Source organism: Podarcis vaucheri, assembly GCF_965113315.1.
Source record: "Podarcis vaucheri genome assembly, chromosome: 7".
NCBI lineage: Eukaryota > Metazoa > Chordata > Lepidosauria > Squamata > Lacertidae > Podarcis > Podarcis vaucheri.
Genome location: NC_138765.1, coordinates 77,040,589 through 77,058,130, shown reverse-complemented (window position 1 = coordinate 77,058,130; position 17,542 = coordinate 77,040,589). Strand labels below are relative to the sequence as shown.

Below are 17,542 nucleotides of genomic sequence, written 5' to 3'. Positions count from 1 at the left end.
AGAGCTGTACAAGCAGCTGAGTTCAAAGAATTAGGAAGGGGGTATGTGTACTTACAGCTCAGCTGCAGGATTTGACTTTCACCCAAGTCTGGTAACCTCTACTTTTGGGGCTCAAATTAAGTTAGCACCTTCTTAAGCCACTTAGCTGGGTTAATCACAATGCTGGATGTGGAGGAGATTAGCCGTAGTTTGTTTTTAAACCCCCTCATTGACTCCTCTCCAGGGTTGTAAGCAGAGAGTCTGGGTTGCAGTAATCAAACCTTAAATCCTTGGCTGGCATGGAGACTGTACAACAAACACACACCCCAGACCACTTGTCCTTTAGGAAAGGCATCTGTGATGAATTTAGGGTTGCCAGCTTTTTTGTTTTGAGACTGTTACCTCTTCCTTGATCTGGGCTGGCCCTTGGTTTTAGGGGGCTTGAGAAAATTGGAACATAGGAAGTTGCCTTATTGGTCTATCTAGCTCAATGTTTCTCAGTTGGGGGCTATATATGGCACCTGCTCCCCCCCCCAAGGATATGCCAAGGGGGCCACAGGTGAAAATCACATAAATAGGGGGCCACGGCATGAGGCTAGGTGGCGACAGAGGGAGGTGAAAAGGGGAAAGGGAAAGCGTTTTTTTTTTTTTAAATCCTGATTGGCTGGCTATGGGGGATGGCCCACCAGGGCCTAGCGCTCCTTTCTGCCATGTGCATTTTCTTGGAGCATTACTGGTTTGTTTTCAGCGGGAGACAGTGATCGCTGAGGCTCCCGTTTTGACTGGTAGAGTCTGTGATCCAGAACCCCCAGGTCGGGTAAGTGTAGTGGTAGGGTGGCAATGGGTAGGGCTGGGTGAGCCAGAGCTGCTTGTTGCTGCTGCCAGTGCTGGGCCCGTTGGCAGAGTCTGCCCGGCTCTGCAAGGCGTGGGGTGAAATCCACCCCAGTACTTAGCCAAGTGGGTTTGTCTGGTGCTGCTGACTTGCTTCTAGTAAACAGCTGTCTACTCAGAAGAAAGCAGCACTGAGGTCAGTGGGCCTTACTCCCAGGTAAGGGTGTGTGGGGCTATAGTGTTTTATCTAGGAAGCCAGGGCTCCTCCACATGACAATATCTTTTCCCAGATCTCCCAGATATACAGAACTCCCTATGTACCTTTTGGACTGTATCTGGAGGTTCCCCCCTCTGTGTCAAATAACTGGGGTCAAATAAGTGTTGTTTAATTTTTATAATACATGGAAGATGGATACCCTTCAGGAGTTCTGGACTCTCCTTCCTTGGAGGTTTCTAAGCAGAGACTGGATGGCCATCTGTCATGGATGCTTTAGCTGAATTTCCTACATTGCAGGGGGTTGTACTAGAAAGATCACCCTTGGTGTCCCTTCCAGCTTCATGATTCTGTTTTTCTGCTTCAGCAATATTTCATTATGTTCCTATCATTTTATGTAATTATATTTTGTATAAATTATAAAAATTATAAATAAAACATCTATTTACAAACAGAACATTTAAATAGCTACCTTTCTACTGGTAGGACGGGGTTGCATGGGTGTAGCCAGAATTTTTGTTAGGGAGCAGAACCTCAGATTTGTATTGATTTTTACATATGGGGGGGCAGCTTCTCCCCTGCCCCCAGGCTATGCCCATGGGGGACCACAGGAAGGAAACAAGGTCGGAAGGGGGCCACGGTCAGGAAAAGGTTGGGGAACGGTGATCTAGCTCATTATGATCTGCACTGACTGACATCACATGAAACTAGCACCACGTGTGAAATTCAGTACAGTGGAACCTCAGGTTGCGGACGTAATCCGTGATGGAGGCACGTCTGCACCCTGCAGCGCCGCGTCTGCGCACATGCGTGACACGATTTGGTGTTTCTGCGCATTCGATTTAGAACTTCTGCACATGCACGAGTGGCGAAACCCGGACATAACCCTTTCAGGTACTTCCAGGTTCCCTGTGGTCCGCAACCTGAAAACACATAACCTGAAGCGTTTGTAACCTGAGGTACCACTGTAATTGCAGTTCAGCAGGCAACACATTAAAGAGTGGAGTCCAGTGGTGTTTGGCTTTTAGACTCCTAACTGAAGACCACATTCACACCACTTTAAGCAGTCATGGCTTCCCTCAAAGAATCCTTGTCAAGGGTACTGAGAGTTGCTGGAGGGGTTGCCGTTCCTGTCCCAAAGCTACAATTCCCAGAGTGGTTTAACGATCAGTCCCTCTTCATAGAGGACACAGGGGAGTGTAGCTCTGCGAGCGGAATAGGGAGTCTCCGAACAACTCTCAGCACCCTTGGCAAGCTGTATTTCCCAGGATACTTTGGGGGAAGCCATGACTGTTTAAAATGGGATCATTTTAAATGTACAGTTAGTTCTAAACTCAGTTTTACCAGTTGGGAAGCCAGTACAAAAAAGAAAAAGATTGCTGGTTCTTTTGGCCCCCTTCTTCCGTTTTCAAAAGCTTTTCATTAAATTAAATCACCAAAAGAACTTATTCAACCCAACTGAGAAATGACATGAAATTACACAGCAATTAACCAAAATAACAACCAAACATACATTTATTACCTGCCATTAGTCTTATTATTTCATATGATTTACATACCGCTTGACTGTAGAAAAAAGCCTCAATGCAGTTTACAGAAAGGATAAGGCAGTAAAAGCATCACTAAAAGTTTACAACCATAATTTAAAACATGAAGAAAGTTAAAACCACAGTAGATTAGAATAAAACAAATTAAAGCTCATATGAACTTTCTAAATATATGGGTAGGCTTGTCTAAATAAGAATGTCTATGCCATGTGCCGAAAAGAATACAGTGAAGGCACCTGCCTGATATCAATACACAGGGAGTTCCAAAGGGTTGGTGCTGTCACGCTAAAAAATAAATTCTTACAGATGAGGTGCAAGTATTATGTGGCGCTTATAAACATACCGATTCCTTCAGTACAGCATATTCCAGGGCAGCATGCAATGATTTAAAATACAGTATTAAAATTAGTTAAAACAAATTACATTCATAGGAAATAGTCACCAAAGAAAAAAAATGTGTCAAAACACATTGGGCCCTATTCCACTAACCTTTACTCACAGCAGGCCCATTAAAATTAATGGATCTCACTTTGTCATGTTCATTAATTTCAATGAACCTATTTTGAGTAAAGGTTTGTTGAATGGCATCTTTTTTTAAAAAAAAAAACAACAACCTGGCTGGTTCTGAAGGGTTTGATCTCCTGTTGTGATGAGCCATTTTTGACTTTTTAGTTATTATTATCTTAATAGAAATGCTATATTACTAACTTTTTTTTTTTTTTTTTTTGCAGAACCTCACCAACCAGGAAAATGAGAAGGAAAATTTTGACCAGCGTTTCCCAAACCTGTTCAAGAAGGGAAGGAGGAAGACTGTGGTGCGGAACCTGGGGAAGATTATCTATTACTCCAAGGTCAAGTTTAAATTTCAGCAGTGTCAGGTGAGTTCTGCAGAGGAGGAATGGCAGATGCCAAAAATTGCTTTGAGAGGAGGAACGCCAAGGCTGCGTAGATACAAGATTCTAAACTATACATTTACAGCACTATCGTGCCATTTTAAACAGCCATGGCTTCTTCCAAAGAATGATGGGAACTATAGCTTGTGCTGAGAGTTGTTAGGGTGCCCTTATTCTTATCACAGAGCTACAATTCTGAGTTGCCTGGGAAGGATTGATTGCTAAACCACTCTGGGAGAGGAATGGAGTCTCCTAACAACTCTCAGCACCCTTATCAAATGACAGTTCCCAGAATACTTTGGAGGAAGCTATGATTGTTCAAGGCGGCATGGTACCGCTTTCAGCATAAAATGCAGATGGAGCCTAAATTTCTGAATGGCCAGTCTGGTGCCTGTTAGTTTATGATATTCTTGCAAAGGATGCAGGACTGTGTGGGCTTTGAATCTGATCCAGCAAGGCATTGCTTAAGTAGTGGTGCAGAACTTAATCAAGTAGGATGTCCTGAGCTGGCCCTCTTGCCCTGTATGTTTAATACACACCACTGGGCCATGGAGACTAATGTAACAACAACAACAATAATAATAATAATAATAATAATTGATTATTTATACCCCACCCATCTGGCTGAGTTTCCCCAGCCACACTGGGCAGCTCCCAATCGAGTGTTAAAAGCAATACAGCATTCAATATTAAAAATTTCCCTAAACAGGGCTGCCTTCAGATGTCTTTTCAACATAGGATAGCTACTTATTTCCTTCACATCTGAAGGGAGGGTGTTACACAGGGTGGGTGCCACTACCGAGAAGGCCCTCTGCCTGGTTCCCTGTAACCTCACTTCTCGCAATGAGGGAACCGCCAGAAGGCCCTCGGCAACACCATACATTTTAAACACTGCCCTTTTCTCCTCCTTTCTGTTGAATTGTGTATAGTTTCTTCCTTCTCTTTATGCTATTAGAGCGTTAAATTTTACTAATTTTAAGTCTCCTTCAGTCCCAGAAGGCATTTTTGAAGGACATAATGTTAAAGATCTCTGGCCCCTGGAAATACCTTTTTTTAATGTGTTCATTCTGTTGTAGGAGATGAACGACTGCTACCTGGAGCTCTTTCAAGCCTACCTCTATTTTCAATCCCTCGGTCCAAATGGACTCACCTATCAGGTAAAGGATGGCAGACTCTTAACACATCATAAGAATGCAAGACCAGCCTGCTGGATCAGGCCAGCGGTCCTTCTAGCCCAGCATCCTGTTCTCACAGTGGCTTTGCAAGCTGGACATGAGCGCAGCAACACTCTGTCCACCAGCAATTCACAGAAACTGGTATTCAGAGGCATAAATCTGAATAAATAAATTGTTTCTGAGTTCCCTCTGCCAGAGATGCAGATAAACAATCCCTGCAATGACTTACTGTTTCCCTTGGTTATCCAAGGCAAATGAGTTTGTCACTGCAGGCTTGTGAATCATGCAGCAAACCAAGACAAGGGAAAAAGCACTTTTGGATCTCAAAGCCTCTTGCCTTTGCGGGTGCATTCAGGGCGCAAAACCTCCCCAGACCTCTCTTGACATTGCTGAGTCATGCCTTTTCCATTCTGCCTGGTCCTGGTCTTCCAAATAACCACTGTAAAGTGGATTGACCTGTCTTTTCACAGAGAGTAGCTATTTTGAGAATTTTATTTCTTCTGTGGACCCATGGGAGAGCAATCCCAGTGCATTGTGGGGAATTTACTTGAGAACCAATTTTTTAGTGGCATGACAAAACCTACGTATCCTGTGCTTTCATTTGAAATTGCCATTAGGGTTATTTCTGTTTATATTGACCCACAGACCATAAACATCAAATGACAGCTTAGGTGGCGAACCTCATGCCCAAGGTTCAAAAGGGCTTCTCTATCTGACCATCGAAGTTCTTCCAGGCCATATCGCTCAGTGGCCCTGCTTAGCAGCCCAAGTGTTTTTGCCTGGCTAAAATGTGTGCTTGAACTCTGATAAGGTGGAGGATAGAGAGCCCACTTTGCAAAAGTAGCTTTTACAGGCTACTATTTTTGCTTCTGGCCCCACCCACCACTGGCCCCAGTCCCTTGGAAGGTTGCCCCAAACGGAATGTGGCCCTCTGGCTGAACATAGGCTCTCCACCCCCTCCCACCCGGTGTAGCCAACACTGAGCTAGACAGACCAGTGGTCTGACTCTGTATAAGGCAGCTTCCAATGTCCTCCAGGCTGAATCACAATGAGTCACCTGTTGCAAAGAGTCCATAAGTTTTATTTGCTCCCCTACTGTTTGTGTCAATTACGCCTCCTTCTTGGGTAGCATCAGGTCATTATTCAAATAGATACCATCGTGGGAATAACTCATGTGTCTGGTTTGCACAGAATGGCCTGGGTTTCACAGAACACTAAGCCAGACCGTGGCTAAGCATGAGTGAGCAAGTGTGTGGGTACTCAAAGCTAAAAATCACAGCCACTTCGCTCCTGCCTCTGACTTGATTGGTGTAGTTATCTGGCTTCACAAAGGCAGGTCCCTGTCTCCAGTATCTTAGAGCTGTGTTTAAAAAATTGTATACAGAACCCTAGAGATGCCCGATCAGTACGGAAGGGGAGCTTTTCAGCCCCTGTGTGCTCCAAAGCTAAGCTTTTGGGAAAACCGAAAGCATCCAGGTGCTCAGTTTCAAGATAATTGTACAGTGGTACCTCGGGTTAAGTACTTAATTCGTTCCAGAGGTCCGTTCTTAACCTGAAACTGTTCTTAACCTGAAGCACCACTTTAGCTAATGGGACCTCCTGCTGCCGCCGCGCCGCCAGAGCACAATTTCTGTTCTCATCCCAAAGCAAAGTACTTAACCCGAGGTACTATTTCTGGGTTAGCGGCATCTGTAACCTGAAGCGTATGTAACCCGAGATACCACTGTATCCTAATTCTGTTAACATGCAATGGAATATATTGGAGCACTCCAAATCATTTGGTCATCCACATGGACAGAAAATAATAGATCTAGCAGAATGGCAACACACGGAGATCTGCATTGATTGTTGCATAGCATCCCTAATTGTATAATTCTAAGATTTATTGTATAATCCAAGAAGGGGTGTGGCTGCGGCTATCATGAAAGGGATTGTGCACTTCTGAATTTGCCACTACACTACTGCCCACTGTGCTGCTTAGCTTGCCTGAAGTTTTGCTCCAGGCAAGCTATGAGCTGTAACCAGAGTTTGTTCTTGGTTTGCTGCTTATGGTTTGTCTGGAGAAGATAAAAAACTACGAGCCCAGTTTTGGATGTAATACTACACCAAATCATTGCTTAGCTCCAGGTAGCAGGGCAGCAGCAGGACTGGGGAAGGAGCAAGGCAGTCAGTTTTTGCTCTGACTACACGCCGCCCCCCACTTGCTCACACTTAGCTGTGATTTGGGCTAGAGTTACACAGGAACCGGGCCAGTCGTTACATCTGTAAAGGTAAAGGTACCCCTGCCCGTACGGGCCAGTCGTTTCCGACTCTAGAGTTGCGTGCTCATCTCGCTCAAGAGGCCGTGAGCCGGCGCCGTCCGAAGACACTTCTGGGTCATGTGGCCAGCGTGACGAAGCTGCAGCTGGCGAGCCAGCACCAGTGCAGCACACGGAAACGCCATTACCTTCCCGCTATAAAGCAGTACCTATTTATCTACTTGCACTTAAGGGTGCTTTCGAACTGCTAGGTGGGCAGGAGCTGGGACCGAACGACGGAAGCTCACCCCACCGCGGGGATTTGAACCGCCGACCATGCGATCAGCAAGTCCTAGGCACTGAGGTTTTACCCACAGCGCCACCCGCGTCCCACATTACATACATGTTACATCTGTACCATATATTTAAAGCATCCTATGCCACTTCAGCAGGGACGCGGGTGGCGCTGTGGGTAAAAGCCTCAGCGCCTAGGGCTTGCCGATCGAAAGGTCGGCAGTTCGAATCCCCGCGGTGGGGTGCGCTCCCGCTGCTCGGTCCCAGCGCCTGCCAACCTAGCAGTTTGAAAGCACCCTTAAGTGCAAGTAGATAAATAGGTACCGCTTACCAGCGGGAAGGTAAACGGCGTTTCCGTGTGCTGCGCTGGCTCGCCAGATGCAGCTTTGTCACGCTGGCCACGTGACCCGGAAGTGTCTCCGGACAGCGCTGGCTCCCGGCCTATAGATGTGAGATGGGCGCACAAACCCCAGAGTCTGTCAAGACTGGCCCGTTCGGGCAGGGGTACCTTTACCTTTACCTTTACCTTTATGCCACTTCAGCAGTCCTGGCTTCCCCCAAAGAATGCTGGGAACCGTAGTTAGTTCAGGATCTCCTAACAACCCTCAGCACCCTTAGTAAAGGTAAAGGAACCCCTGACCATTAGATCCAGTCGTGGCCGATTCTGGGGTTGCGGTGCTCCTCTCGCTTTATTGGCCAAGGGAGCCTGCTTTTGTCTGTAGACAGCTTCCGGGTCATGTGGCCAGCATGACTAAGCTGCTTCTGGCGAACCAGAGCAGCACACGGAATGCTGTTTACCTTCCCACCGGAGCGGTACCTATTTATCTACTTGCACTTTGATGTGCTTTCGAACTGCTAGGTTGACAGGAGCAGGGACCAAGCAACGGGAGCTCACCCCACCGCGGGGATTCGAACTGCCGACCTTCTGATCGGCAAGTCCTAGGTTCTGTGGTTTAACCCACAGCACCACTCTCAGCACCCTTAACATGCTGCAATTACCAGGATGCTTTTCTGGAAGTTGTTGTTGTTGGCACCCATCTGTTTCGAGAGACAATGGAGTTCACCTCTGGGGGTGAAGTCAAACTGCTGCATCAGCAGCACTGAAGTGCCCTCTCCGGGGGGGGGGGGGCAAGCCTGGGCAGTGTGTATGGAGGCCTTGGGCTGCCCAGACAACAAGACTCCCCTCTCGGTCTCACTGTTGGTGGTCCAAAGGAAAGCAGAGCAATATGTTTAGCACCAGCTTGTGCTGCAGGAGTTGCTGGAAGGAGGCATACACAGCGCCATCCAACCAAAGCCTGAATCCATTCTGATACACCTCTGGATTTAAAAGGGGAGTTTTGGTAAACACAGTTGGGTTGACAGATATAAGATTGTTTCATTCTCTTTTCACAGGGCTTGGTGCCTCTCAGAGAAATTCAGCTGAACGAGCTTGAAAACCCAAAGGGCGCCCAACAGGAGATGCATGCTTTTCAAATTACAGGTGAGAGCAAGCCACTCTTTGACGTACCTATTTTTGGTATGACGTCATTTTCTGTGGTGACTATGGAATGAATGCTTTCCTGAGGAGGTGCTTTTTCTTAAGTGGGAGAGAGTAGATGGTGGTGGTGAAATGCTTTTGCAGTGCAAAGTGGGAACCTACAGAATAGCTGGTGTCAGTAGGGCTGAAAAGGGTTTGTGTCGGGGCAATTTGGGGTTGTGCTGCAAAACTTTTGCAATTGTGAAATGAGCAAAGCCAAAAATAGCTTACCGCCCAAGGTCTGTAGGGAAGGAGATGTATTTCTGATATCTGGGGCCTAAGTCATTTTGGGCTTTAAACACTTACATGAGCACCTTGAATTGGTCCCGGCAGGTTCTTTCTAACTGCCTTATGTTCCTAGCCAACCTTTTAACTTTGACCTCCACCGGCCACTTTTAAGCTATGCTATATCTCCTCTAAACTCCACAAATTGAGAGCTACTATTTTAGGGCTCATTCACACTTCCTTTTTACCCCGTCCTTTCTAGGCACAGGTCCACCCAAATGCTTTATTTATTTTTTTGCCCTGCCCCTTTCTCCAGAAAAGCCACTCTTTAATGCTGAATCAGAACAAATGGCAATTCAGGTTTTCTGCTGGCTGTTGTTTGCTTCGATTCAGTGGCAAAGAATGGGTTTTCACAGGAAAGCATTGGGGCAAAAATAAAAGTGCTGAAACAGAGCAGGCCTGTGCCTAGAAATGCAGCAGAAAAGGAAGTCTGGATGGGCCTTTAGTTTGGACATGTTGGCCCTCTCTAAAGAAATAGGCATTGGATTCCAGCTGCTGTTGCCAAAACACCTCTGGCCTGGAAGCACGTAGGCAGGCAGTGCCAAGACACCCACTCATCGGCCTTTGTCTGAGTCCACAATCTTTATCGGGTTCTCTTTCTCTCTCTGACTACCTCCTGCTTTTAAACAATCATTCTTGGTAGCTGAGCAGCAGTTGCTGCAATTCAGGAATGACTAAGCCCTTGGAGCCACTGAACAGACAGGTTGCTGTCCCAGGAAGGGTTGGCTGACTGACACGGCCACATAACTTGGCTGTCCTGATAGCATCTGCTTGTAGTCTTGTTAGTCTAGGGGTATGATTCTCGCTTTGGGTATGAGAGCTCCTGGGTTCAAATCCCAGGTGAGCCCCTGGGAAAGGGAAGTCACGCTTCTTGGGGAGGGAACGTAGCTCAGTGAAAGAGCATCTGCCTTGCATGCAAAAGGTCCGAGGTTCAGTCCCCAGCAACTCCAGGTAGACAGGGAATGCCCCTTGCCTGAAAACTTGGAGAGTTGCTGTCAATCTACACTGAGAATACTAAGGCAAGCTGGTGCATAATGTGGCAGCCAGACTGCTGATGGGGGCACCTGGCTGACAACATGAGACACCATTGTTAAACAACTGCACTGACTATCCATCTACCTAGCTAGGTTCAAAGCCCTCGCATTAATAAAGAAAGCCCTGAGTAGCTCAGGTCTAGGGTACCTTAAAGACCACCTGAGCCCTTATATCTCAACTTGATCACTGAGGTCATTGGTTGTTCCTTGAGTTGGCGAGGCTCATTTGACAACAAAAATAACTGAGCCTTTAGTGTCATCAGCCCAGTATTATGAAACACCCTGCCAATAAATATTCAGCAGGCGTCCTCTGTTTCAACATTTAAATGCCTGCTGAATTTTTTTCCTATTCCATCAGGCTTATGCAGTTAATTAAGTACACATATTTCCATAATGTAGCTGATTTTTGAGTTTTAACTTTTTGTGTGTAGCTTTTATTATATGGCTTCATATTCTTTAACCACTCTGATTATTATTTTTTAAATGAATAGTGGAATATAAATATTTTTAAATAATCAAACTGTAGTTTACCCCTCACAGATCTACAGTTCCCCAGTGCTCTTAGCAAACTACATTTCCCAGGATTATTTTGGGGAAGTCATGTGCTTTTCAACTGTATGGTCTGTATGCAGTCTCTGTCTTATTTCCAAATTCAAACAGGTCATGAAGAGACTTTACTACATGTTAAGGCAGGGAGAAGAATCCATTTTTGAGCTTTGGGAGGGAGGAGCAGGGGTAGAGAGATGACGGCACACTACCTACATAGGTTTTGAGTCACTAGGCTGCAGCAGCTTGCCCAAATTCAGGAATCATCCCGATATGCAAAATGGGCTTGAGAAATTGGGTACAGTCTGAGGTTTTGCAGGCACTGTCTTAAGAAGCAGTTCCCTGGGCTCATCGAGAGGGTGTGAACTTTTCCCCTCTGCAATCTAAAAAATCACAAGGCATACCTCCTCCTCCTCCCCTTAAGGGCAATTCCCTTGAAAAAGAAAGTTAGAAAATGAAAACGAAGGGGGTGTGGGGCGGTGTTCTCATTTCCCTAGCAGAAAAAGAAAAGTTCACATGAGAAGTTCCAGGGATGAAAGGAGAATAGTTGTATTCTGCTAGCCTTGAGGTAGGTTGGGAAGATGAGCAGGGGACTGCAGTAGCTCAGTCAGTAGAGCATGAGACTCTTTCTTAATCTCAGGATTATGGGTTCAAGCCCCACGTTGAGCCAAAAGATTCCTGCATTGCAGTGGGCTGGACTAGATGACCCCCACGGTCCCTTTCCATCTCTGCCATTCCATAACTATAATCTCCAGGTGAAGCAGGAAAAATCTCACAACAAACCTGTGAAATAGGCTAGGCGGTGAGAAAGCAGCTGACCCGAGAGCACACAGTGAACTTAATGGTTGAGTGAGGATTTGAACCCAGGTCTTGCCAGGAGGAAAGCAGATCCATGACTGGGAGTTATTTTTACCATGCCCTTGTTATGGTATAATTCCACAATGTTGTGTTGTGCTGTAGTGTAACAAAAATCATAATAAAAATGCTTAAGGAAAATAAGGCTAACAGGACAACTCCCCACTAAAAAATTAACCAGAACAAAACCATAAGTAGCTCAGTGATTGCTCAGCATGTTCAGTTGCCACAGAATACTGAGCATCTGTTAGGGGGAGAATGGAATGGAGTATATTGGAAAGAGCACAACTAGTTGGTGGGCTGGAACACTGAACGGGAACATTCTAGGCTGCAACATTTTGCTGAAGTTCTCACATTTCTAACCGGTGCCGATACATCAAGAGAATACTCTTGTAAGGCAAAGCATTGCAGCAGTACAGCAGACACATACCCCCACTTCTCTCTGCTTCAATTCCCCAGTTGGCACCACATAAAGTGAATTGTATTTTCCCCTGACTCCCAAAGATATTGCAAAGCCAAATTAATCAGTGTTTGCGCTGAGCACGCTGCCACAGAAACCTCCCCAGAAGGCCAAAGTACTCATTCTGCTGATAATGATTTGTTATGACGGCTTGCTGAGTGTCAGCTTATCGCAAGGCTCCAAGCACTGCCATTCAGGTCGTTTCAAAGCGTGCCTGGTATTTGTTTTAACAAGAGGCGGGGCAATGAATGATGGGTAGCTGAGCATCGGTCAGACTGGAAGTGGGAGGTTAATATTGCTCTGGCGCTTATCGTAATGACCGGACAAGGGTGTGTGAGCGGCTGCAGCAGGCAGAGGCAGCTGGGAGGATAGGATCCAACTCCAGCCAGGCATTTAGTGGTGGATTTATACTGGATCACCCACACATCATTTGATTCTTACCCAATGCTACCACATTGCTGCTACATGGAAGAGCATACTTAGGCTATAATTCAACAAAGGCTGCTGCATACTCCTGTTTACTGTGTACAAACACGTTAGCCACAGTCCACATCTACCCTATAGTTTATTGAGAAATACTGTGTTTTGGTGCGTTTCTCCCTCCCCAAAACCAGTTTTCATCCAGTTTGGAAAAATAAGCCACATGGAGACATTCTGGCTCCCTTTTCACCTGCTGGTGTGGACCAACAGTGGGCAACATGGAAATGCAGCAGACCGTACCAAGGTGTTCAAAGGGCATGCAAATGCTATTTGAAAGGCAGCATTAAAAAGAAACCTTGCTGTGTTTTGAACCAGTTATGTGTACCCAGCTAAAAACAAATGTGGTATGAAAGTTGTGGTATGAAAATGTTACAGGCTTTCAGCAGGAAGCTGCAGATATGCCGTGACTTGTTTATAAAGTGGTATCACAGTGTTTTGCATGTATGGTTTTGAATGTGGCCCGGTCCTGATTCTCAGTATGCAGGGAGATTGGAATGTGATGGATCCTGCAGTTATGCAACTTGTGCAGATGTAATGGTAATAGTGCAAGCCAGGAAGTGCTCTACCATGTAATTTCCTGAGTTTATTATCTCAGTGGGCGCCTCTGGACAACTTGATTATTGAACCTTAATCCTGATTTGTTCGCAGGGAGGCTTGACAACTTGGGCTACCTAATGAGCAATCTCATTCTGATTTGCTGGTGGGGAGGTTAGACAGCATTGCAGCAAAGCAAGAGTTACCCTTAGTTACCCTTGCACTTTCCAGTCTGTAAGAACATAAGTAGAGCCTGCCGGATCACTGTGGAAAAAGGATGCTGGGCTAGGTGATCCACTGGCCTAATCTGGCAGGCTCTTCTTAGGTTGTCAAGTCCAGCATCCTGTTCTCACAGTGGCCAGCCAGGTGCCCCAATGTGAAACCCAAATGCAGGACCTGAGTGCAACAACCACTTCCCCCTCCTGCGGTTTCCAGCTACTGATATTCAGAAGCCTTGCTGCCACCACCAGAGAGATAGAACATAGCCACCAGGGCTGGCAGCCATTGCTAGCCTTTTCCTCCATGAAATTTGTCTAATCCTCTTTTAAAGCCATCCAAGTTGCAACTTTCTGTCACTTCTCTTATCGTAAAAAGTCTCATCTTTCTGCGGGGTGGGCTCCCAACCAGCTGTAATTCGCAGCCTGAATTTTCATCATCATCATCATCATTATTTTATTTAAGTTATTAGTACATAAAAAAACAACAACAAAAAGGAAAGAAAAATAGAGAATTTTCTGGTATGGTGGTACCTCGGGTTAAGTACTTAATTCGTTCCGGAGGTCCGTTCTTAAACTGTTCTTAACCTGAAGCACCACCTTAGCTAATGGGGCCTCCTGCTGCCGCCGCGCCGCCGGAGCACGATTTCTGTTCTTATCCTGAAGCAAAGTTCTTAACCTGAAGCACTATTTCTGGGTTAGCGGAGTCTGTAACCTGAAGCATATGTAACCTGAAGCATATGTAACCCAAGGTACCACTGTACGTGATTGAACCCTGCTTGGAAATAGTAACCACCTGGAAGTGGTTACTTATCATCTTATTATCTTATCATCTTATCATCAAGCTTAGCTTCTCCCCAAGCTCCCTCAGAAGGGTTTTTTAAGACCATCCAGCCCGCGTCTTGCATTGTATGTTCAACCTGTTAACATGCCCCCCCTTTGTGTCCTTCGCCTTTCTAGGTCCCTTGCTGAACCCCCTGACAGTCTACTGCCCCAGCAGGTCTGAGTTGAAGTGCTGGCTCTACCACTTGGAGAAGCAGATCCATCTAAATGGAGGGAGCTTCGACATGCCTTTCCTTGCTCAGGTGAGTGCTTTGGGGATGGCCTGCATGCCAGCAGGGTGAACATGTAAAAATCAGAGTGACGGCCAGAGATTATAATTCCTGTTCTAATCCAACCTCTCCTCCCTTGCCCTGACATTGATCTGACTGTAGAATCTCACAAAACAGCAAGATGAGTTTGATGGGTTGCTGAATTACACACCCAGATAACAAGATCTCTGCTTAGGTGTAAGTTTGTTGCTAGGTACGTAGAGGACTTTTGGCACAAATTTATATACAGTCTGCATATGTTAATTTATACATGTAAATGCAAGTGTGTGTGTGTGTGTGTGTGTGTGTGTGTGTGTGTGTTGGGGGGGAGAGATCTCTGGTTCTTTCTGTCAGGGCTCACTCCAACCTATGGGGTGCCAGCAGAATTTTCAGGGCTCAGTATTTATGTACACATTAAAATCAAAGCAAGTCTTGTCCAACGTCTAACATGGCCTAAGCCACGAAGGGCTGTAGTTCTGTAGCAGAGCATCTGCTTTGCATGCAGAAGGTCCCAGGTTCAGTCTCCAGCATCTCCAAGTAGGGATAGGAATGTCCCCTGCTTGAAAACCCTGGAGAGCTGCTGCCAGTCAGTGTATACATTACTGAACCAGAGGGACCAGTGATCTTTCTTTTTCTTTCTTTCTTTCTTTCTTTCTTTCTTTCTTTCTTTCTTTCTTTCTTTCTCCCTTCTGCCTTTCTACCCCATCCATCTATTATGTGCACCTACAACCCCCCTGTCATCAGTCAATAACATCCACAGGAGATCTGGGTTCTGACACAAGAATGCCCATGTTCTGTAGGAACAGTGGAATAAGAAGCAGGCTTATCAATGCTGCTCCCAGTCTGTATTGTAGGGGTGGGGAGTCTCTGGCTTGTGGGCCAGTCTTGGTCTGCTAGTGGGTGAGGTTTGGCTCGCAGGGGCATTTCCCCGAACCATGCCCAAGAGTGGACATCAAAGTTGGCCGCAGGTTGTGTGGGGGCTGATAAAGATCTGGCCCACTAGGCCAAAAAAAAAGTTGCTGTATTGGATTTGTAATTGATTTTTTTAAATGAAATGGTTGGTGTTTTTTACTGTGGTTATATATGGAATTGCTTTTATGTTTCTGTGTACATTGAATTGTTCAACCACAGAGAACTGTTTTTAAACTGTTTCCACATACGGAATTGCTTTTAATTGTTTGTTGTGGGTGTCTTTACTGTGACATTGCTTTGGGATATTTTATGGGAAGTGATTCATAAAACAGAATCAAATAAATAAACAAATACTTCCTAGTAAAGCTAACAAAGTGCTGAAAATGTCTGTCTGGAACACCCAAGGCAGCTCATTCTGCAACCGATTTGAAACCCCTTGCAACTCCCTTACCCCCCTGCTGCCCCGCTGCCTCCCGTGCCACAGGCACAGCCCTTTTCTGGGTGGGGATCTGAGGGGTTTTTATCTTTTCCTGAAACACAAAGGCTTAGTCAGCGTGGGAAATGATGAGTTAGCAAGGCAAACTGGAAACCAGCCCGGAACCAGCAGCTGTGAGGTGCGGGTGGTGAGGGAGGAAAGACTCAAACACAGGTGAGGCCTGATTGTTTTGTTTTTGCCCCTGTAAATACCTTAGCAGAAAAACTCTTCTGTGCTGTGAAACTGGCTGCTTTCGGTCTGTTTCCCAGGGTGAGCAATCCTTTCCTGGACAGTATCTGGGGGGAGAGAGAAAGAGAGAGGGAGCAGGTTAATTGGGGGGGGGGGGATTTCCCCCCATTCCTCACTATTTCCAGTCTGGATCTGGACAGCTCAGTCATTGTTGCAGTTGCTGCTTCCATAGCTGTATAAAGAGGGAAATGTTCTAGGTTGAAAAGCATTGACAAACAGTTTGTCACAAAAGAATTTGAAGCGGAAACCAGGATAACTGGTTTTAGATACTATTTATTTTCCTCGAGTGTCTTTTTAGGGAAGTCAGTCGACAGTGGGCAGGTAGCGACTGTCTGTGGCATGCTATCCGTACATTATCTCAAAGTATGTTTCCACCAAAATGTTCTAACTACAGTGAAACAGAAAATGGAATATATGCTTGTTTTAAAAGAAAGAGCGTACTGCAGTAATAATGGCAGATACACTTTGTCTCGAATGCCTGCCTGGGTATCTCTTAAATAGTGAAACGGCTCAAATGCACAACTCACATATACCAGAAGCGTCTCTGCGTTCAGAATTGTGGGCCCAGTTTTACAGAAGGCCCTCCTAGTTGAGATCCGACAGCCTCCCTCCCTGTTGAACTTCCGACGCCCATTGAAGATCTTTTTTTGTTGCTGCTGTTCCAGTAGGCATTTCAACTGAAGTCCGATTTCATCGTTTTAACTTATTTTTACCTTTTCTGTAGTATATTTCTTGTATGCAGCTTAGAGACGATTGCAGTTAAGCAGCACATATTTTTAAAAGTAAATAAAAAATGTAAAAACAAATCAGTTAATAATTTCATATTATTTGACATATATGATCCTTAAGTGGTTTATCTTAACACCAAAATATACTTACCACAAAAAATCAATAAAACAATAAATAAATAACAGAACGGCACATTAAAACTTTACAGTCTGGAGAAAAAATGTGAGTCCCCCCCAGTGGTGTTTAAAAGCAACCATTATTTGCGGCTGCCGAGTATGTTCCTGAGGGCAGGTGCCACCACCAAAAAGGCTCCACTTCTGCAGTGTCATAAGGCCCAGAAGCTACAGCTGGTCAGGGAAAAAAATGCTGCAGCCATATTGTTGCTGGGGACAAACTACTGCCAGCCCATAGCACCAGTTCTCAAAAGCTTGCCCTGGCTGACTATAATAAATTCTTGTATTAATTTGCAACACCCTTAATGGCTTGGGTGCAGGATACCTTAGGGACCACCTGATCCCTTATATCTCTGCCCAATCACTGAGATCTTCTGAGGACCCTCTGTTAGCTATTCTCCATGTCTCAGACACACAGCTTTTACTTCACCAGAAGTGTTGTGGGCCCATATCTGTGGCGCTCCCTCACAGCTGAGGTTAGAGAGCCCTCACCTTGCTGAACTTCAGGTGCTGGACAAAGACTTTTCTAGCTCAGCAGGCATTTTAAGGAAAGTTACTGTTTTTAGGGCTGATTTTATCTGTTGCATTATTATTTAATTGTGTTCAATGCTTAGAGACTTGGCATGAATAAAGCAATATATGAATTGCTTAAATAAACAAGTTTTCAAACTAAAAATATTATTTATTTGATTTCAACAGCAGATTATACATTCTTGAAAGTGTCTTAGCATTGGGTTCTAACAATTCTGTTTCTGTTAGTATACCACTTAATCATGCCAAGTTCTCTGAATGGCATACTATGGATATGGTGGTCTTGC

At 45.4% G+C, this 17,542-nt stretch overlaps 1 protein-coding gene across 2 annotated transcripts in view; it reads left to right on the top strand.

Moving 5' to 3' along the window:
* Window positions 1-17,542, top strand: part of PLEKHN1 (pleckstrin homology domain containing N1) — a 56,771-nt gene that overhangs the window by 21,570 nt on the left and 17,659 nt on the right. For both annotated transcript variants that reach the window (XM_082230097.1, XM_082230098.1), the window contains exons 3-6: window positions 3,303-3,449; window positions 4,541-4,621; window positions 8,563-8,650; window positions 14,056-14,180. In XM_082230097.1, coding sequence (XP_082086223.1) covers window positions 3,303-3,449; window positions 4,541-4,621; window positions 8,563-8,650; window positions 14,056-14,180 — 441 coding nt within the window. The remainder of the gene's footprint in view (window positions 1-3,302; window positions 3,450-4,540; window positions 4,622-8,562; window positions 8,651-14,055; window positions 14,181-17,542) is intronic.